Below are 23,358 nucleotides of genomic sequence, written 5' to 3'. Positions count from 1 at the left end.
GTAAGATGTGACCTTGGCCAACTGGACCCTCCCATCAGACACCTAGTGTCTATGACCCCACATGGAGGAATGGTTAGGACCTTTGTGGCAGCAGTGCTGGCATTCTGGTCCCTAAAACACTGGCTGTTGTACTTCCTGTGTCTTGGCCTCTGATGCTGCCTTGGAGCCTGTCTGGTTCTCAAACCCCTCAATAGTCTGGGAGCCCCCAATAGGCTTCCAAGTCATTCTTTTTCTGTTTAAGATAGCAGAGTCATTTTCTCCATGGCAAGAGGCTTCAACAGGGAAAGAAGCACGGGCTGCCTTGACCAGGGTTTGAATTCTTCGCCAGCAGTTGGAGGCTAGGTGACTTTGGGCAAGTTTCTAAATTAATTTCTTAGAACTTCATTCTCATCTCTAAATGGGAGAATAATACCTTCCCAAACTCTCAAAAAGATTAGAGATGAGTATGTGAAAGACCTGTCACATGGTAGATGCTCATGAAAAGGCAAAAGATATTTTAGATAAGTCAAAATGCACCCTTGGAGACTTGCTCCTCCCAAACCCCCATAAATATATACAAGATAACTATTCTCTAAGTGACCTGAACAAGAACTATCCTTTAGCTTCTCAGACTAATGATCTATGTCCAAGCCCAACACTTTGACCATCTTTTCAAAACTGAAGCCCAAGCAGTAGGAGTTAAAATAAGTCTATGAACAGATTCAAAGTTTTAGAAACTGCATGTATTCTAGGAATGATTTATTCCATAAAACCACACCCTATCTGTACAGGCAAAAGGATTCAGAATCACCAGAACAATGTCCATGTGAAGCAAAGTTAAGTATGGCAACATCATTAAAATCCTACATTTGGGGAAAGATACATCAGACTTCACCAATTTCTAACCAACCAGTACTTGAATCAGGGAAAAATGTTTCATTTTTGTTTTTTAAAGAAAGAAATTAAGTCTATCAAGCAATCTGGAGGGTAGGAAGATAGTATGTTAAGCCTCTTAACTTGAGAAGCCAAAGTTTTTGCAACTATATGGCAGAAATTAGTTTCACCCATCAGATAAAATGATCCAGCTTCATTGGCCACTAAAAAAAAACAATCTGCAACATTCAGTCTCAAATATACTACACTCAGACCTGTAGTGTGCTGCCAAATTAGGAGAGGCACATTTTATATCGAAGCTTTCTCCCGAGAGGATTCCATATTTCTTCTAGTTCCCAAACAAATCTTTACTTCCAAATGAGACTAGCTACTTCTCTGAGACTCTCCCCATTTTCAAATGCAAAGAACACAACTATTGTAGAATAGGAAAGGGACTGAATTCTAGTCCTAGTTTCTTTTTGTCCCAGTCTTAGTCTCAGTTTTCTCATCTGTGAAATGGAAACTGTGACAGTAAAAACTGTTGTGGGAATCGGATGATAGGCTCTAAAATGAAGGTGCTCTGGAAATTAAGATTTTTTTTTAACTCCTAAAAAATCATCTTGAGGACATCATTTGGGGCAGGCTGTCAGTGTAACTGATACTGTCTTCTTTAAATTAGTGCCCAAGTTGGGCACTAAAAGACTAACTGGCATTGTTCTCCAGACCCACTTACTTCTGACTACATGGTGTCACAAAAAAGCCCCATTCTTCCAGGTTTTAATTAAGGCCTAGAGGACTAGGAGGTGCTGCATCAGGGAAGGTTCCCAACAAAGCAATGGCAGACTGGGGTCCAGTTTTCCATCCTGGACAAAAATCCAGACCTGACCTCTCCCTGGGCCCTCTTCCTCCAATTTGTCTCTTTCCAGCAAGGAGTTTAGTAAAATGCCATGAACAATTCCAGGATGCTGTACAGCCTTGTTGAAAGGGCACTTTAGAAACTAGCTGTATGGCAGGCAAGTTTAGTTTGATTTTGTTGGATCACTTCTAAAACCCATCCCAGGACCTTACATATGGGATGGGAGGCTATTATTTACATTAACATAAAAAAAAAAATCTAAGGGACTTTTCCCAGCTCAAAGGGTAAAAATCATATGTCCACAAAATATTCCTGATCAAAACTGGATTAATTCCAAACAGCTTATAATATGACTATGAGAGGAAAGCCGATTGGGTTGGGCATTAGAAGGGTATAAAGTGACAAGAAATTAACATTTGTAGGAAAGCGAAGAACCCCAACCTCTCACACCCAGGTAGAGGCAGCCCAATTCTGCTTCCTCTAGTGGACTTAATTTTCCCTTATAAATTACAGCTTTGTATAGCAAAAGATAAAAACTGAATACTGAAAACAAATGTGCCTACTAATTACAAGGTAAAAGTAAAGTAAGAGGAGTCAAGACAACATTTAGTATTTTATGAAAGGAACAGAATTCCTACGAAGTTCCTAAAGCTTAAACGCAAGGTAAAAACCATCACTGGATCCAATATAAAAACTGAGCCAAACATGTGGCTGGGGCTGGAGCAGAGCTTAAAAAGAAAAAGAGGGGCTTCCCTGGTGGCACAGTGGTCAAGAATCCGCCTGCCAGTGCAGGGGACACGGGTTCGAGCCCTGGTCCGGGAAGATCCCACATGCCGTGGAGCAACTAAGCCTGCGCACCACAGCTACTGAGCCTGCGCTCTACAGCCTGCGAGCCACAACTATTGAAGCCTGTGCGCCACAACTACTGAAGCCCGTGCGCCACAACTACTGAAGCCCACACACTTAGAGCCTGTGCTCCACAGCAAGAGAAGCCACCCCAACGAAGAGTAGCGCCCCCCCGCTGCAACTAGAGAAAAGCCCATGCGCAGCAACAAAGACCCAATGCAGCCAAAAACAAAATAAATTAATTAATTAAAAAACAAAAAGAGGAAAAAGAGCACATCTAAACTCTGGGTGGAAGATTAACATGAACTTAAAACTTGAGGGGAAAAAAACAGCTGACGGGCAATTTCACCTGTGTTTTCCTATTTCTAAATCAGTTTAGAAAACCACTGTTAGGGATTTGGCACCATGTGATTCAGCCCAAGGAACGATTATTGTGCAAAGCTATCTGAAAACTGAGTATCCGCCACCCACTCGCCAAAAAAACTGCTGCTGCTCTCATCCACACAGGTCTCCAAGGTACTCACATGATTGAGAAACTTGCTGTCTCGTGTGGCCCAGCCGATCTGCATGACACCAGAAGTGACCACTGTTACTTCGTAGTACCACACCCCAGCATCCACACAAAAGGTGCAGCGCACACTTTCAAAAGAAGAGGCATCACAGCGAGCCTGGCAAAATCAAAGAGCATGGCAGTCCACCATCAATGCCTGAAGACCACCAGAGATAACCGACGGCTCAGAAGGTAGAATCTATTCTTCCTCATTAAAGCTCCTGGTGGACTACTGTCTTCCTCCCTGTGCATTCTCAGTGACAAAAAGTATAAAACCGAAGGAAGGACACTCTATTTTATAGTTTAATTTCCAGGGAGTTCCAGATTGAAAGGATTGGAAGACCTCAAAATAAGAATTAGTGAAGGCTACTGGCTTCATTTTTAAGTACTTACAGAGCTTTGCTCTTATAGTAGAATCTTTTGCAAATGCATAAACATTGTACTTGTTAGGGAGGGAGATGAGGGAGAGAAGGATATTGAAGTGTATTAGATGGAGTACCTAAAAATAATCTGAAGCAGAAAACTACGTAAAGCATTTGGCAAAAAGATGTAAGATCAAAGAACCTACTTGCAGCCATTCTTCAACGGCTCTTTAATCTTGACATGTCTAGTGCCTAACGGTACCTTCCTGTATATAAGCGGCTCTTTCATTAACCTTCACCTCCAAATCAGCAACATTTTCAACATAAAGGGAGAAGGTGAAGCTCTAGACTGAATACAATTGGTTATGCAGGGATTTAAAAAAGGAAGGGCCGGGCTTCCCTGGTGGCGCAGTGGTTGAGAGTTCGCCTGCCGATGCAGGGTACACGGGTTTGTGCCCCGGTCCGGGAAGATCCCACGTGCCACGGAGCGGCTGGGCCTGTGGGCCGTGGCCGCTGGGCCTGCGCGTCCGGAGCCTGTACTCCGCAACGGGAGAGGCCACAACAGTGAGAGGCCCGCATACCGCAAAAAAAACCCCAAAAAAACAACAACAACAACAAAAAAAGGAAGGGCCTCTTCTAGAAACACTAGTCTTTGTACCTTTAACTGCATAAAATGGCAGAGATGAAAATCAGACATATTTAAACCAGTCAATAAACATTATAGCATGTACTATATGTATAGGACCATGTTAGATATGAAAGAGTAAATAATATCCCAAACACGCTCTCTCCCACCACTTCTACCTCTAAACACTCTTTGCGTATGTAGAAAATTTCCATCTATTTTGCAAGGATTGCTTTTGTTCAAAATCAGGGCAGGAAAATGAGGACAAGATTTTCTCCCCAGAATGGTCCGTCTATGGAAGCTTTACCTCCAAGCCATGAGGTGAGATCTTCAGGTACTCGCTGACATCGTTGCTATTTAGCATGGCCTTAATGCTATTCAAGTCCACTTTCTCATAGGTCAGCTGCCTACCTTCTTTTAAAACTGCAAAAGAAAAAGTGGGCACATTTCTAAGGCAGGCTGTCGTGGAGAAAAAAGCTACTGTCATTGCTAGTTGCCATTCTAGTTAAGAAGTGGAGGTGCTCATAAATGGCAGAATTGGTAGACTTATAACCTTAACTTTGCTGCTACACTGCCATATGAAGATTAATTAAGCAAATGCTAGTAAAGGCAGCACTGCTAGGTTTATATTTCTGTTCCCTATAGTCATTATTTTGCATGCAGCAAAATCCAAATGGTACTTTTTCAGAATTATTCTTTAACTGGCACTACACAGGCTGGGCACTGAGCTACTCCCCATAATGCTGCAGTAGGGAGCATAGGGGTCACACGTCCAACTGTGCTTTAGCACAGTGCCACCTGTGGGAGGGGGAGTGAGGATAGAGCAGTAATATAGTTTTAGTTCTTGCAGCTCTTGGAGGAGAAAAAGAAAAGTTGGGAGCAACTCTCACGGTATAGGTAAGACATGACTTGAGTTTTGAAGAGCAAAGTTGGGACAAAGAGAAGAGTAAAGAGGGAATTCCAAGTGAGGGGAACATGCCCAGGGGTAGGAATGACTGGGAACTGCTTGTAGGACAGTGAGAAGAGTTTGTGTTGGAAAGAGTTGATTAGACAGTGGCATCTGATTAATGGCCTGGATGCAGGAGGAAACAGGGGACCAATCAAAGTTTTTGAACAGGAGAGTGCTGCAATTAGAAGCATTCCGTCTAATAGTCTGAAGAGTCCCTAGACTCTTTACTTTACTGCTAGAATATAGCCAACCCACCAGTAGAGGACCTTATATGGAAAAACTCACACTCACTGTCACAAAATAAAGACCTGTGATCCTATTTAAGAAGTGGATTTGGAAATGAAAACAGGCATTTTAATAAAGGACAACTCCTACTTACAGAGATTGTCTAAGCTCCACTGGGCACAGAAACCAACTTGACGTTTCAGATAATCAGGATCATCAGCCCAGGACTCTAACGTGACAAGCCGGTCACTAATACTGGATTCAGATATAGTCAATTTATTTTCACCTGTTGGGAAGACATAAACCTTAAATTAACCATGAAAGAGTAGGATGATTTGCTGGGTAGATTAATGGAGGGAAAGAGTGAGGAGAGACAATTAGAGAATCTGGAAACTATAATAATGACAAAGCCCAAGAGCTCTATTTTCTAGAAAGTAGCAATATGATCACTAAATTTTTAGCTATAAAAAGTGGGTAATCACGGTCACCAAGTTTTGATTCTTTATATATATATATATATATATATATATTTCTTAACATCTTTATTGGAGTATAATTGCTTTACAATGGTGTGTCAGTTTCTGCTGTATAACAAAGTGAATCAGCTATACGTATACATATATCCCCATATCCCCTCCCTCTTGCGTCTCCCTCCCACCCTCCCTATCCCACCCCTCTAGGTGGTCACAAAGCATCAAGCTGATCTCCCTGTGTTATGTGGCTGCTTCCCACTAGCTATCTGTTTTACATTTGGTAGTGTATATATGTCCATGCCACTCTCTCACTGTCCCAGCTTACCCTTCCCCTCCCCGTGTCCTCAAGTCCATTCTCTACGTCTGCGTCTTTATTCCTGTCCTGCCCCTAGGTTCTTCAGAACCATTAAGTTTTGATTCTTTAGGTGAGAAAACTCTTGCCTTTGTCACTGTTACATCTTACTGGCTTTGAGATGTTTACCCAGACAAATCAGAATGTATGCATGCTTCTTATCTATTTATTTGGCTGTGCCACACGGCTTGAGGGATCTTAGTTCCCCAACCGGGGATTGAACCTGGGGCCACGGCAGTCAACGCCCAGAATCCTAACCACCAGGCCACCAGGGAATTCCCCAGAATGTATGCATGTTTGATGGGGTTCAAAAGCATCAGCTCATCCAGTAACTATGAAAAATAAGATTTTTAACAAGCGATATAGATCATTAATGTAAGAAGTCACTATACCTACTTGTCTGTGCAAACTTTTCCAGTGCGATAAGTGCAAAAAGCATGACTGTGGGGTGGGACTGTAATTTCTGAAAGACAACAAAAGGTAAAAAAAAAAAAAAAAAAAAAATCATTGCCCTGCAGAGGTGGCAAGTTATCAATTTCCTCTTCTTACCCAATGTGTGCTAGATTTTTTTTTGGAGCAGTAGGACAAGTTTTACTCATTCAAGTCCATGATTATCCATTTGCTAATATTGTTATTAATAAACCAAGATAGAGTCTCTTAAAACTTATATTATTTTCTTGAAGTTACTGTGTTCATTTATAGATATGGAAATTTCAAAAGTATCTTATTAAATGTACTATGTTATTTTACTTAGTATCATTTATATATTAAAGCTTTGTTAAATAAAATCATGCTGATTCTTATATTCCTTTAAGCAAGCCAAACAGAAGCCCAGAAATATAGCTAAAAATGGCTTTTTATTCAGAACCCTAAAAGGAGCCATTCATCACTACCAAGTTCCAAAATTATAAATAATGAAATTAACAACTTATGGCTTCATTTTCAACCTGTTCTCTGAAAGGAATTCTACAAATGCTGATGGTAGGTGGGATAGAGCAACAAGTGAACTCTTTCAGTTACATTTAAGTTCATGTCACATGTGTTCACATTTGAAGGAAGGTCTAACTGCTTAACATCATATCTTCTCACAGCTATCCTTCCCCACAGCTATGCTAGGTGCCTGCAAAAGAGCTCTAGAACAACAGATGATTTCCACTCACTTTTCTGGTGCCCAACTGGGTTCTGCAGAGCTCATGTAACCATTGCCCTTCCCTGCTGCAAAGCCTGTTTAGCACCCTGCTTCTTGGCCACATCCATCCTCATTCCCTCTGTCTGGTTTTTCAGGCCCTGAGCCCTCCCCACCTGGCTACTAAGTCTATGTCCTCCTGTCTCTGAACACTGTCTTCTGATCAGATAATTCTCTGTAATATGCTGGGAACATGGCCATTTCTGGCTCTGGGCTTCTGCCGGTGATGTGCCCTTAGCCAAGAAACCCATTTCTTCCTCCTGTGTGCACAAACAAATCCTAGCCCTGTGGTGTGACCCAGCTGAGGTCCCACCTTCATCAGGAAGTCTGCCTCCCATGACTCCCAGCCCCCTCCACCCGTTTCTCCCACCTCCCAACCACCTTCTCAGAACCCTTGGCACTTGGTCCGAAGGAAGCTATTTTGCCCTTGATCGTATCCTGTCATAAAATGGAAGCTAATTATCTTGTCTGAGTAGTTTTGTTCCCCTAACCAGGAAACTGCTTGAGGGTGAAGGACTGTTAGACTACTTCTGTACCCCTACAGTGCTTACTTAGCATAGTGTTAAGTGTTTTAAGTACATATCATATAGGTCCTGAAAAAAAGGGTCTTTCAGATTTTGAAAAAAGGCCAATGCACAGTAGCCCTGAAAAATAACTTTAAAAAACACAGACCAGTCAAGACTGCAGTCAAGCAGTGTGAGAGATCCGATAGCACAGCCTTGGCAAACCACAAGCTTCACAGACGATATATCAAATACTCAACAATAGTTTTAAGAGCAGTAATGGTGGGAGGGATGGGGGAACAGAGATTTATATACACTGGGAATCTGACCTCACAGTTTCCTGTTGGAATGCCGTGTAATTTTGTTTCCACTGCGGAGGTTCCTACTACCATTTGGCAGACTCTAAGGACGCACACAAAAAAAGCCAATCATAGCACCTATCTTATGACTAAATTTAATACCAGACCAACTCAGCTGTTTTTGCTTGCAATAAATTCCTATCCTGCCCTTACTTTTTTTTTAAACACAGGAAGGAATAGATAAACACTCAGGAAACACCTGCAAATAAAATTTATAGCTGATTCCATTCTCTGTGCCAGTGGCTAAGTGGGCAATTTTAGAAAAATGCACAATTCCAGATGACTAAGAATAACTAGCTTTGATGTCTCACTTACCAGACACTGTAGCAAATATTCCAGTATTCCTGGGCTAAGTAAACCTATACTTGCAGGACCTAGATGAATACAACAAACACTGGATATAGTTAAATGTGTTACATTATTTTGAATTTGTAACTAATACCAATAAAATTGTAGAGCTCTTTTACAAAGTACTCTCATGTGCATTATCTTATTCAAGCCTCCTGCTTAAGGTAGGGAATAGTACTATCCCCATTTCACAGTTGAGCAACTGAGCCCACTCCTGAGACACACTCCTGAAGTGACTTACTCCAGGGCACTTGGGGAGCACACGGTAGAGGTTGAACCAATACCCATGTTTTGATTTCTAATCCATTGTTTCTTCCACCATAAATGATGCAACTAGCTGGGTTATTCACCTATACTTTGATGTTAACTTTCGTAAAATGGGTAACATTCACAGACAAGTAAAAAATCTGCTTGTCTTCTCAGGAATTGCTCCAATTTAAAGTTCCTTTTCTTCTTCCCCTACCAAATATGTCTCTATTGCCTAGCTAAACTTTATAAAGTGTGTGTATATTACATACAATCTTTATCATATGAGCTTAGCCTTTTCTCTTATTTTTAATTTTAAAGCAAATAAGGAAAACTTTTTCTTTTAAATTTCCCTCTGAAAGTCCTCAAAGCTAAATTAGTTTGCATTTACCTCTGTGGCCTTGAGTAATTTTTTTCCAGTTAGACCCTGTTGCTCAATTTTATTTTATTTTTTTAGAGACACTTCTTTGTGGTAAAGCAGGTTTGATCAAAGACCTGCAGTGCCATCTTCCCCTTGATGTTAAATAACTTAAGGTCTTCCTTGATGCAGCTTCCCAGAGTTACCTGCTAGTTTCTCAGCCAAGCAGCCTAGGACTGCAGATGTGTTCCTGTGTTTGGCAGGATGACCTGAGTCCTGGCAAGCTACTTCTCCATTTAAGTTGAGAATTTCAGTCAATTTCTGGAGTGCATCCTAAAAACAAAAATGTACAAACGGATTTGGTAAATGTATTACTTAGGTTTTTTTCCCTCAAGGTAATTATTTGACACAAAAGCAATAACCATGTGTTAAATTAACTCAGAATGACCATACAAAAATGATATAATATAGTCACAGGATACCATTATTTTTTTAATTTTTATTTTATTTATTTATTTATTTATTTTTGTTTTTTGCGGTACACGGGCCTCTCACTGTGTGGCCTCTCCTGTTGCGGAGCACAGGCTCCGGACGCACAGGCTCTGCGGCCATGGCTCACAGGCCCAGCCGCTCCGCGGCATGTGGGATCCTCCCGGACCGGGGCACGAACCCGCGTCCCCTGCATCGGCAGGCGGACTCTCAACCACTGCGCCACCAGGGAAGCCCAGGATACCATTATTGATGGGAAATATTATTTGATCAACCTGAAAGTTTTCTTAAATGAATTGCTAGATTCCATTTAATTCAAAATGTACCAGTTGTATCAAATATATGCTATATACTCGAGTCGTTAAACAGAGTAAATCCACCCAAATGCCAGTATGATTGATAACAATAGGGCCTAGTGATACTAAAGTAAAAAGTTTCTTACAAATTTTTTTTTTTATCAATCAAGAACAAATATCACCAGAATTTTAAAGGCAAAGACTTTAAAAGACTAGGCAAAGGTCAATTCACCAGTGACAAGGCCAAAGACTTTTCCCTCTGCCCATGTTTTCCATGTTAGGCCCAAATGTCTGAGGCTTTAAACAAATGAAAGATGCCAGAGTCCAAAATTTTTAAAAAAGGATTCCATAGACCATATGGAATAAGGCAATGAAAGTTAGATACTTTCATTCTACATAAGGGATAATCAAAGTTATGCCAATATTTAATATGTTTAAGACTCAAAAGTACTTTTGGTATAACAGTGTTTTCTCTTAATAGAAAATGTTTAAAAAACTTTTGTTATGAGGAAATTGTTTGGAGAGAGATAAGAAAATCAGCTCAGCAACTGAACATTCTTTTCTAGTTTCAAAGATTGCCATTTCAGATATAAATGCTTCCATTTTTAACATTTTTAAAATTTTAAACTAAAGTTTTAGAGTAAGCTATTGACAGAAAGAGGATGTAGCAATTTATTAGTAATAAAAAACAAGTTTACATAATGAAATTAACATTAAATAAAACAGACGCAAAATATATAAAAAGAAATGCATTATATCAAATGTTCTTTGTGGTCATTCATCCTGTGTTTAAGCAGTGATGTCAGTTTCATAAAAGATAAGTATTAACTTACTTTAGTGGGCAATGGACATTCATCTAGTAATAATGTTATAACAGCTGGTCCCAGTGGATCTTCCAATGGAATAACTCTAATTAAAGACTGGACAACGTCCAACCATCCTTCATCTAGGAGCAAATCAAGAAGATTATACGATGGAGCCATATTTTAAAAATGTGAATATATAACTTACAACACAAGATGACTTCACATTAAAATAGAAACACTCTTGGAAAACAGAAACATCCTATAGCTTTTAAGCAGCTAGTATTTGGCATGGACATGGTCATCAACTGCTAGTCATCACAGTAGAGACAAAGAATCCTAACTTACAGGAGTCTGGTGATTTGGGGGTATCTTTATTTGAAGAACATTTAAGCTACGGTTCTGGGTTCTCAAATTATGATTAAATAGTTTCCAGCATCTTATTTATGACATAGGGGTTAACTGAGAAGATTAAGTATCTGAAACAGCTGGCTCTATTTTCAGAATGACATTTAGGAAATTGAGGGACAAAAAAGTTATCCTCCCCATTCTAGAAGAGTTATAGTCGAAGATCTGTCAATGCCAAAAATAATTTTATTTTAATAATTTTAGTGAGATAAAACCATTACTGAAATATGCAGCATATACTCAGGATACAATACAGTGCTTATTAATTATTGTCCTTATACAAGAAAATTTCCATAGACTAGGGGGTTTTTTCTTCATCATATGTGTTAAGTATTTTTGAAGTCTTTTATTAAAAAAAAAAAAGTGGCTACACTTCTTCGTGATCATTAATTAGGAAGTATTTTAAAAAACTTTAAAAATACCTGTTTCTGCCATTTCGTGCAATGTAATCATTGAATAGGGAGGTTCCTGATCACTGAAAAACAAACATTCAAGACATCAAACTTGAAGAAATAAGAAATGACAATTTCAAATAAAAGTTCAAACTGGAAGTGTGGGGGTAGGAAGAGAAAGAAATGTACATTAGTGAGCGTAGAGAAAGAGATGGAGGAGACAACCAGAGCTATAATCTATAAGGACAAACGCACACCACGTGTGCTCATTTCCAAGGTTACTGTCTATGATGGCCCACAAATAAAATGGGCACAAGGGCACATGAAAGGACCACCATGTAGCCTGAAGTCAAAGCATGGGACTAATACTGGAGCCCAGAGCCCACTTTCAGCTTTACCTCTAGTGGCCCAATGCCAATAGAGACAAGCCAGGGAGGCCAACATCATCTTCCTCACATGTACCTCAAAGAATCACCAGGAAGGGAGATGACAATCCCAAATGAGGACTTACAGAAGCAAGGGCCTACGTAACATCTTCATTTTTAAGTGTTCTTCTGGTAAATATCACTATGTGCTTAAACTTCATAAAATGGTGTTAGAAGAAAAAGAAACCAAACTTAAGCTACTTAATCTTCTAGTCACTGCTCTAAAATGGCATCTTCCCCTTAATTCAGTGGACTTTCAAACTGTGATCTCAGGAATCCAAAGAGGTGCTTTAGGGGAACTTTTTTTTTTTTTTTTGCTGTATGTGGGCCTCTCACTGTTGTGGCCTCTCCCATTGCGGAACACAGGCTCCGGACACACAGGCTCAGCAGCCATGGCTAACGGGCCCAGCCGCTCCGCGGCATGTGGGATCTTCCCGGACCAGGGCACGAACCCGTGTCCCCTACATCGTCAGGCGGACTCTCATCCACTGCGCCACCAGGGACCCTAGGGGAACTTTTAATAATGAATGAAATATTTCCCATCAAACAATGATAATCTAATTATTTAAGGAGTATATTCACTGCTTATTTGTTTACATATCGTGGCTCTCTGTTTCACTGTGAAAAAAAACAAAAACAAAAACTATTGTCTTCAATCTTTTAATCCTCAGAATAACCTTGCAATATGCGAATTACTAAATTCATTTCAGGTACTCATTAGGTGCTGGGGTTTGACACATCCTGCGCCTTTTCATAATAAGGGAAAATTCTTATTTAAAAGAATTGTCTTAAATGATATAACTAACTGATACAAACGTTGCTCTGGGGCAATCTGGCAATAATGAAATTACGTATGCATATACTCAACAATGCTAGAGAAATTATTACACAGGTGCATATGAGGTTATTTGCTGCAATGTTATTTGTAGGAACAAAAAATTTAGAAGTAGTGACCTAAGTGACTGTCACCAGATTATATGATAACAAAATATAGTAATTTTGAGCATACAAAGGAATACTCTGTAGCAGTCAGAAGCAGTTGTAGCTTCATAGGTCTCAAATATAATGTTGAGAGAAGTTAAAACCAAAGAGACTTCTGTGTTATGTAAAATTTTAAAATCATACACAAAACAATATTTATAAACTTCCTATACAGACATAGACAAACATATGCCAGGCATATTGGAAGAACATACCTTAAATTCAGTAGAATGATTACCTACTGATATTTGGAGGTGGGTGGTAAAAAGGACAATGGGATTAGGGAAGAAGGACAAACTAATAAAAATATGACAAGATCAGTGACCAATAACGAATATGAGCACCTGAATTCTATACAGACACACTTAAAGGACATACACATCCCTACACTCAAAAAAACGAGATAAAATTCTTTGTGGAACAGAAATAGAGCAGAAACTTCCGGTGGAAGACAAAAGCTAAAGTCATACGACTACTGGGCTCTGGGTCAAGAACTAGACAGAGGTCACCAGGAGCTTTATGCCTGCAAGGCAGGTAATGGGGACCAAAACCCCACCTGTGCAAGTGATGGAGCAGAGACTCACCAAATAAAGTGGGAACAGGGTACTGCTCTCAGTGAAAGGAGTTGCAGAGCTCTGAATGATAATCTGAGCTGCAACCGGTATAAACGTGCAAGTCTCTGGTGACAGAAAAAGGCAGAGAAAGCCATGCAGCAGGACCTGGGCTTCTTACAGTAGGATGGGAACTCAGAACCACCACTTTTAGGTTCAGCTGTGGACTGAAGGTCCCTGAGACCCAGATGGAGACAACAAAGGTGACAGAGAGAAAGGGAGAAAAAGACAGGGAACACACACACACACACACACACACACACACACACAGAGTGAGGAAAAAAACTTCCATCAGGAGGAGCCTGCAAATTAAAATTCCAAAGTCATGTGAATAACATTAATACCATTAGCAATCTGAGGGTAAAGTTACTACCAAAAAAAAAAAAGCAAATAATCAAACTTCAAAATGATTTTAAAATAAGTGTATTTCAAGTGTATTTCCTATAGCAGGTCTCTCACTATGCCATTAAGAACTGTACTGTCCTCTCAAATCAAGGTCATCCTCTCCTAAGTAACAAGGAGAGAGGAGAACAATAAATATAGGTCATTTTATAATTGTGATATCTGCATGCACCCTTTTACATATATTCTTACTAAGCCCATCTGTCCTGTCTTTTATGTTTAGTTTTAATAGCCTTATAAACTTCGCAGGTTAAGAAATTCTTTTCTTTAGCAGTTTTAAAAAAATAAGCTATGTAACTATGTTTACAAACTGTCTGAACCCCGTTTTGCCATTATATTTTCCAACATGTCCCTTCATACTTGCTCTGCATCTGCCTAATTTTTCCATTCTCAGAAGAGTTTTAACTATAATTCAGTACAAACAGGTTTAAGGTAAAAGTTAGGCTGTTATTCAAGTGTACACTACTTGCCTCACATAAGTGGATTATGTGCTTTAGCAACAAGTTTTCTTACAATTTGTAATATTTTCCTGAAGCTTGGAATTAAAGCTCCTCCTGCTTTGCCCCCACACTCTCTTAATCACCCTTTTAAAAAATACAGCAAAGTCTATTCTGTACCTGTTTTTCCAATGGGCTTAAATAACACTGCTGTGGTTTACTTCCTTATTTGGGAAGGACAACTTTTCATTACAATTTCACAGCACGTTTTAAATGTCACTGTGAAGAAACTTTACATAACAGCTTCTAGACCCTTGCTTGAATTTAGAGGATGTAAATGGCATAGAGTTATATTCAACAGATATTTCCCACATATAAAGATTACATTAAATTAATTCAGGTACCAGAACTACTTCAAAGGCAGGTTTTAGTAAACTTAGGAAGGCCTTTCTGAATTGGTTATGGTGAATATTTGTAAGAACTACCTTCCCCCAGCATGCTCTATGGCAGATAGAAAAATAATGCAAAATAAATTTATTTCTATGAGGAAAAAAAAATACCTCAGAATAATATGCACAGGTATACCTTGCTTTATGCTATACTTTCTCAGGAATAAACAAAACTGTGCTTTTATAAATGTGATTATCAAATATTTAGATACTTAAATATATAATACTAGCTGACCCTGAAGCAAAAAGAACCCAGATAGAACTTTTAAAAAAATACTGTCTTCTATTGAGCAATTGTTACATGCAAGGCACCATACTAGATGCTTTATATATATTTTATCATGATAATCCTTGTAAGAAAGGTATTATTCTCCTTTTATAGATGAGGAATCTGAGGCTTAAAAGAAGTAATTTACTCAATGTCATGTAGCTAGTTAAGGGGCTGGCCTAGAATTTGAACCTTTGTCCACCATGGTTCTAAAACTTACTCCTAACTACTGTGCTATAGGGTTAAGTTAAAATATTTTTTTCAACTTGAACAATGCCCTTTAATTTCACTGTTATTCAATCTGGGATTTCGTACTTAGACAAAGCAGAGGGGAAAACAAAACAGGTACAGGTGTGTCCTGCAGTTTCTCTTAATTTACAAGCTTCCCAAATGGATCTAAGAGGGCCAACTAAGGGATAAAAAAGAGGGAGAAGGATGAAAACGCTCCTTGACTTAAGTCCTTCCACTGCCAACGGAAGTTGCATGCAGCTATGCTCTTGGTAAAACAACTCATCTTGAATCTCTGGTCAGTGGAGTAGATAGTCAAGCAAGATAAGAGTGAGTCTTCGTGAAACCATTACCTCTTGTAACTTCAACACAAACTCACTCCATACTGACTACGTTCCCCAATAAAGATCATAGCTTTAAATAGTTTTTTCTGCTACAGAAATGTTTACACATTTCCCGACCGGTGTACATGTTAGCAAGTAAAAACATCAAACCTTATAATTTACTCTGCCATCAGAGGAGAAATAAAATATTCTCCCCTTGCCCTATGAGCAACAAGGCTTGGCGAATATATCCTAATGAACGGAAGAAGTCCAAAAGTTACGGTTCCTGGCAGAAGGCTTTTCATTAGACAGGAGGTGACCGTGAGCCAGATACTTACTTATCTACAAGAGTCCGTATGACTGCCAGTGTGTCCAGCACTAGTCCGTCTACATTTTGTTTCTTTCTCCTTGGCTCGTGAGGTCCTCGGCCCCTCCTTGGTGGCCGAACAGGGTCCCGGGGTTGGCTCCTCATGTCAGCAGTGGGTACTGCACTGTTATCGGCCTGCTGCTGCTGGGTGTCAACGCTGTCTTCTGCTCCACTGTCGTCTCGGCAGATACAGGAATTACCCATGGTAGCAGTGGCACCTCTAGTCCCCAGGAAGCGGGCTATGTGCTCCTCAAGAGTCAACAGCAGACCCTGGCCAAGGCTTCTGCTCGCTAAGAACACAGCCCAACCAAAGATAATCATTTAGATAGTTTTCAGTTTTCCAAGTACTGTTGTCATAATCTGGATTTGAGGAACCTGCATCCTATTTGTTTTTAACAACTGAATGCTGAAGAAAGTTGCAGAGTTGATCTCCAACATTATCAATTACAAGGAATCCTGGTCATCCAGTGGCAGTTCTAGAAGAAAAAATGAAATGGAAAATGAATAAAAGATTCTCACCTACTCAATTACTCAAACTTTCCTAGTTTGATATTATAGATATTAGGATTACAGTGAAGAATCATCTTTGGTTATTTTTATAGGTTTCTGACGCAAAGAGGTGTCTTTATATAAGAATTAACAAAAAGTGGTTCCTTTCTATCATTACAGTATAAAGATGATTGCTAAACTATATCCTTGTAAACCACAGGAGTTACCATAGATTAAAAAAAAAAATCTCTATCGATACAGAAATACAAGAGAAGAATGTGTTCAACTGTTTTAAGGGCTCCTTTTGTGGATTAAAAAAAATTGTCTCCTTTCTTAATTTAAGTGTATGAGAAATTTTAATATGTTTCAAATAAAAATATCTAATTACAGATGTTTGTCTATATGGGGAAGGATGGCTACATGTATATGTATGGCTGAGTCGCTTTGCTGTACACCTGAAACGGTAACAATGTTGTTGATCTGCTATACTCCAAAATAAAATAAAGTTTAAAAAAAGGACAGAAAAAAAAAGTTATGATACCAACGTGATAGCACCCACATTATAACAAGAATAATAAAAGGATAGAGTGTTCTGTTTTTCTTTTTTTTGCGGTACGCAGGCCTCTCACTGTTGTGGCCTCTCCCGTTGCGGAGCACAGGCTCCGGACACGCAGGCTCAGCGGCCATGGCTCACGGGCCCAGCCGCTCCGTGGCACGTGGGATCTTCCCGGACCGGGGCACAAACCCGTGTCCCCTGCATCGGCAGGCGGACTCTCAACCACTGTGCCACCAGGGAAGCCCAGAGTGTTCTGTTTAAATTGCCCAAACTGCATAGATTTCCCATTTGGAGACACTTGAGAATTTAAGAAATCATATAAGTAGTTACAAAGTTTTTCTGTTATGTAAGCAAGACTCTGTTTTGGGGAAGGTAAATATATATCACAAGGTTACATTTTCACAATGATAAGTTTGTTGCACACAACTGCTACAAAGTTAAGAACAGGGATGCACCAATGATCTTTGTCTGAGCACCTCATATCAGGCACCAGGCTGGCACTGGCAGAATAAAGATGAACAAGATACAGTCCCCACCCTCCAGGAATTTGTGGATGGCCATTCTCATCCCACACAGCATGTTTATCATAAAAAAAAAAAAAAAAAAGCCTAATGATAGAGCCAGCTCTTCATTAAGCTGAGGAAATCTGGTTACATGTAAAAAGAAGTAAAGATTTGGAAGCAGGAGACTAATGTGGGGCTGGTAGCAAAAAGTAAAAAATCATGTTGAGACCTGAAGACTAGGACCCATAAGGACACAAACAGACACATAAGGATTAGAGACTGTTACATAAGGATTAGACACTGGTAGTCTCTACTCAACATTTGGCTATTTATAATTACATCCTCATATCTTGAGCACTGGCTCAGAAATAGATATAAATAAAATAATTTAGTGGGATCAGAAGCAAGAGAAAACTTATTTCTGTTATTTTGGACAGATTTGTAGTAAATTCTTTTAATATTTGCCCAGTCTAATTACTGCTCATAGGGGAAAAATGGAAGGGAAAAATATATATATAATATTTAATCTAATCTAATATGTAGAGAGGGGGAGGGACAGGGTAAGGGAGGGAGGGAAGAAGAGGAGAGAGGAGAGGCAATGGATAGACATTATCTCCCTCCAGACTACCAAGACAGCAATGGCTGAGCCAAGCAATATGACAGATGTTCCTGGTTCTCCCAACATAGTCAGGCTGTGTTCAAAATTTGGAGGTTGTACTTTAAAGGATGTGACTGAAGTATAGGTAGGAATATGACGCAGGGACTCAGCTGAAAATAACCTTTTAAAAGAGAACACAGTGGAAATTCCCTGGTGGTCTAGTGGTTAGGATTCAGCGCTTTCACTGCTGTGGCCCGGGTTCAATCCCCGGTCCAGGTTCAATCCCTGGTTGGGGGACTGAGATCCTGCAAGCCGTGTGGCACAGCCACAAATAAATTAAAAATAAATAAATAAATGAAAGAGAACACATTCTAAAACAGCAAAGAGTGGAAGTAATACCATACCATTCCCATCACTGCAGGGACCAGGGTATATAATTCCCTCCAGAGGGTAGATAACCAAGAGATTTCAATGCTTAAAAGGAGACAGAAATCAGAAATAACTCTTTTAAAGGGTCCTTGGTATAAATTTCTGTTGATCTTATAAATTATGCTGGTTTCTGAGAAAGACCAAAAAGCAACATTTAAGAAGTGATGCTTTGGAACTTCCCTGGTGGTACAGTGGATAAGACTCCGTGCTCCCAATGCAAGGGGCTCGGGTTCAATCTCTGGTCAGGGAACTAGATCCCACATGCATGCTGCATCTAAGAGTTCGCATGCCACAACTAAGGAGCCTGAGAGCTGCAACTAAGACCCAGCACAACCAAATAAAATTAAAAAAAAAAAAGAAGTGGTAAAATCTCAGACAGCAAACATTAGGTTAAAGTTAAAAAGTGATGCGTTGGCCCTTCTCACAAGAAAGTTCACAGAGGAGGCACTGCTGGAACAATTTGGATGACAGGAGGTAAGAATCCAAGGTTTCTGGCAGGCCTGCCACTGGGCAGTAGCTTAGCTAATGTCACTTCCTTGAAATCTTAAATTATTAGATTAAAATTTTTTCATCCATTGATTTTTTAAAATTAATTTTTATTGGAGTATAGTTGCTTTACAACATCCATTGATTTTTTTTAACATCTTTATTGGAGTATAATTGCTTTACAATGGTGTTAGTTTCTGCTTTATAACAAAGTGAATCAGCTATACATATAAATATATCCCCCTATCTCCTCCCTCTTGCGTCTCCCTCCCACCCTCCCTATCCCACCTCTAGGTGGTTACAAAGCACTGAGCTGATCTCCCTGTGCTATGCGGCTGCTTCCCACTAGCTATTTTACATTTGGTGATTTTTAAAAAATAAAAAGTGAGAGGGAATTCACTGGTGGTCCAGTGGCTAAGACTCTGTGCTTCCACTGCAGGGGGCACAGGTTCAATCTCTGGTCAGCGAACTAAGACCCCACATGCCGAAATGCGGCCCAAACAAATAAACAAAACCAAAAAACATAAAAAGTGAATACATGTTCGTTTTAAGACCTAAATGCTGCAAAGGTCTTTTGCTCTTTTCTGAAAGGCTTTCTTCATAGCCCATTCCCTTCCCAGAGGTAACCCCTGCTAAAAGCTTCATGAATCTGTTTCCACACCTATTATTATGTACTTACAAATTGGCTTTAAAAAAATTAATTAGAACATCACCATATTTTCTATGATTTGCTTTTCCCCCCTTAACATCTTTCTATACCAGTATATATAAAACGACCTCATTCCGTTTAAGGCTGTACAGAAATCCATACTCTGGATTAACATAGTTTCTTAACCAATAGTCTATAAACGTCTGTGGCTAAGCCAGCTAATACTTTGTGGATGGCAGAATGTAGTGGTCCAAGATTTGATACAAGGGAACTCTACTTGGGAATGAACGCTCTGTCTTCTGGGGAGGTGCTCTCAATGTTATCAGAGCAGGAGGGAATTCCACTGGCTTCTCTAAAGCTCCAGAACCTTTCCATGCAATCAGTATGGAAGTTGGGATGGACATGACATGCAAACAGTAGATTCAATCCAACATGACACATTAAATTGGAGAAGGCATACCTGAGGAAGGGAGACAAATCAGGTAGTAAAAATATCGGCAATGATTTGAGGATGTCAAGGTGAGATCAAGTCTCAGAAAACAAAGCCCTGAAGGGGAGAGAACAGGGGATCCTATAAAGTTACAGTTTAATGCTAACACTTGTAGAGCTATTTAGAATAACTAACAAGAAACAATGTTGGGAGTGACTGTGAGGAAAACAGTGGGTTAAAAATAAGTTTACAGACATTGAAAAACCAGTGGAAAAGTGTGAGTCATGATATATACATGATCTGTTAGGATACAACTAACTATCCATGTAAGGGGAATGAGGTTCCTATCACAAGCCATATTTGAAAATTCCAAATGGATGAAATTTTTTAATTAAAATATAAATACAAAAGAAAGAAAGAAAGAAAGGAAGGAAGGAAGGAAGTTTGTTGGATCTCAAATTCTTTTTTTTTAAAACATCTTTATTGGAGTATAATTGCTTTACAATGGTATATTAGTTTCTGCTGTATAACAAAGTGAATCAGCTATATGTGTACATATATCCCCGTATCTCCTCCCTCTTGCGTCTCCCTCCCACCCATCCCTATCCCACCCCTCTAAGTGGTCACAAAGCACCGAGCTGATCTCCCTGTGCTATGCAGCTGCTTCCCACTAGCTATCTATTTTACACTTGGTAGTGTATATATGTCCATGCCACTCTCTCTTTGTCCCAGCTTACCCTTCCCCCCTCCCCTTGTCCTCATCAAATTCTTAAACTTTATTCTATCCAAATATTTTTGCTAAGGCTTATTTAAACTGAATGTAGAATAATTAAATCCATGCAGATTTCCATTTAGTATATTTCAAAGCAAATGGAAGATATCCAATAATACAGGTATTTCTAAAAATCTGACTAATTTGGAGGTGAGGAGAATTAAATGTAGTGGGTTTTTTTTTGTTTTGTTTTGTTTTTGTTTTTTTTCTGTTTCCAAATTGAACTCAAGTATAGTTCAGGTCAATTTTTTCCAAAAGAGTCATTTTCCTTAAATGACCTAGAAAATGATGTCAACTACAAAATTTGTCAGAGAAGGAAATGGAGTAAAAAAATACAAGTATTTTCAATATTTTAAAACCAAAGACTCTTTTTTAAGGACTATCTGTAAAGACCAGGTATAAATAAGTTAATTAGGGGGGAGAAGCCAGGAGGCATTTCAAAGCAAAGACTATGAAACATACAAGGAAAAAATAAGAGCTGTTATCTTTAATTTTTTTCTGAAATGAGCATACAGAGTACTCTTGAGGGTAACAGCCAAAAGCAGGACAAATAAGTGAACAAAGCGTATGATCTTTCAGATTTATTCAGCACTAAAAAATGTATAGCTTTTCATCTGGAAATGGCTGTCACTTATGACACTTCTCAGAGACTAAATTGTGAATACCTTAGGCAAAAGACTGGGTAGTGAAGCTAAACAATTACACTTTAGACAGCTTCATTTTATCTCATTCCAAAAAGCATTATGTGGCCCACTTTCCAAAGACCATTGTTTTAAGACAGTAACATTCAATGTACAGATCTTGTACAGGATGCCAGAGGCCACCTACAGTACAAGGGCACTGGCTTTGCAGTCACACAGTTTGGGCACAGGTCTCAGCCCTGCAATATTTCCAAATATGCATTCTAATTATCCTGACTACTGACACACTTTAAAACATGGAGGGCTTCCCTGGTGACGCAGTGGTTAGGAATCCGCCTGCCAACGCAGGGGACATGGGTTCGAGCCCTGGTCCATGATGATCCCACGTGCCGCGGAGCAACTAAGCCTGTGCGCCACAACTACTAAAGCCTGTGCACCTAGAGCCTGAGCTCTGCAACAAGCACTGCAATGCGAAACCCACGCACCACAATGAAGAGCAGCCCCCGCTCACCACAACTAGAGAAAGCCCGCACGCAGTAACGAAGACCCAACACAGGCAAAAATAAATAAATAAATAAATTTAAAAAAAAAACAAAAAACATGGAGATAGTAATAGTTCTTACACCTCATAGTAGTTCTATGAGGATTAAATGAAATAGTACGTGTAAAATACATGGCACAGTGCCCAACATGTAAAATGGATCCCAAAATGCAAGATATTATAAAATGAGCAGGTAGCTAATCAGAAGTAACCAGATAATCTGGGAGGTGGGGGCTCTGGAATCAGATCTGTCTTAATTAAGAGCACTAAGATAACTAACAAACTCATCTTTTATAGAACTCGTCTACCCTGTACTGAAATAATTTTTACTTATCTATACTTTTAGACAAAGAACCTTGGCAAAGATTGTAGCTTAATAATCCCAAAGGTGATGGGCATTAGAGTCACTTAGGTACTTCTTAAAATCCAAATTCCTCATTCTACTCCAAATAGCCAGCATCTGAATTTCTAGGATGTGGCCCAAGCAAGTGTTTCCTTAAAAGCTCCCCAGGTGATTCTGATGGTGGCCAGGTCTGGAAATCACTGTGCTACAGAACCCAACACAGAAACTGGCACCATAGGCAGGACTTCCTGACTGAATGAAGGGACAAATTGAAACACTAAAGGGTGATTCTTCTGGGGTCTAAAAAGTTAATCTCCTTTTCCAGAAAAATGAACTGAGACTATCTTTGAACATAGTCTTTTGGAGAGGTTAGCCAAAATAACCATTAGGCAACATTTACATCCATTAGTGATCATGTACAGTACATACTAACACAATGAAACAGCTCCCTGTATTTCCCACCACATCCATCCTATGAAGCATCATACTGGACCTAGACGGTACCCTGCTTATGGGTAATGTTATCCAAGGGTTGACAGACAGAATGGAATGGAAAATGAGTAAGACTAGAGATTATGTAAAGGCAACACATTTGTAATACCTATGTACTTCACCTTAAGTTTGAAGACTACTTAGCATTAGATGGTCAAGTCAGTTTTGAAACCAAAAAAAAAAGCTAGTCACATCATTTAAATATATACAATTATCAGATTTGCAGCTGTGGCAATCATCAACTGATTTCATGATAGTGATACCACTGGATGCCATTGCTTAGTAGAAATATTTTTCTTGGGCTTCCCTGGTGGCACAGTGGTTAAGAATCCACCTGCCAATGCAGCGGACAAGGGTTCGAGCCCTGGTCCACGAAGATCCCACATGCTGCAGAGTAACTAAGCTCGTGTGCCACAACTACTGAGCCTGCGTTCTAGAGCCCGCGAGCCACAACTACTGA

At 39.6% G+C, this 23,358-nt stretch overlaps 1 protein-coding gene across 3 annotated transcripts in view; it reads right to left on the bottom strand.

Annotated features, from left to right (window-relative positions):
• The window catches only part of RSPRY1 (ring finger and SPRY domain containing 1), a 46,664-nt gene that overhangs the window by 16,154 nt on the left and 7,152 nt on the right, over positions 1–23,358 (bottom strand). For 2 of the 3 annotated variants that reach the window (XM_022555875.2, XM_022555876.2), the window contains exons 2-10: positions 15,941–16,445; positions 11,509–11,561; positions 10,709–10,821; positions 9,297–9,423; positions 8,454–8,512; positions 6,487–6,553; positions 5,420–5,551; positions 4,399–4,514; positions 3,079–3,222 (exon numbers count right to left, since the gene is read on the bottom strand). In XM_022555875.2, coding sequence (XP_022411583.1) covers positions 3,079–3,222; positions 4,399–4,514; positions 5,420–5,551; positions 6,487–6,553; positions 8,454–8,512; positions 9,297–9,423; positions 10,709–10,821; positions 11,509–11,561; positions 15,941–16,290 — 1,161 coding nt within the window. In that variant the 5' untranslated portion in view covers positions 16,291–16,445. The remainder of the gene's footprint in view (positions 1–3,078; positions 3,223–4,398; positions 4,515–5,419; positions 5,552–6,486; positions 6,554–8,453; positions 8,513–9,296; positions 9,424–10,708; positions 10,822–11,508; positions 11,562–15,940; positions 16,446–23,358) is intronic. The other variant, XM_089903114.1, reaches the window with a different exon arrangement.

This window comes from Delphinapterus leucas, chromosome 20, assembly GCF_059928025.1.
Source record: "Delphinapterus leucas isolate spDelLeu-1000000601 "Yukka" chromosome 20, BTC_Dleu_Yukka2, whole genome shotgun sequence".
In the NCBI taxonomy this organism is placed as follows: domain Eukaryota; kingdom Metazoa; phylum Chordata; class Mammalia; order Artiodactyla; family Monodontidae; genus Delphinapterus; species Delphinapterus leucas.
The sequence above is the reverse complement of the archived record's forward strand: the minus strand, read 5'-3'. Positions and strand labels throughout refer to the sequence as shown.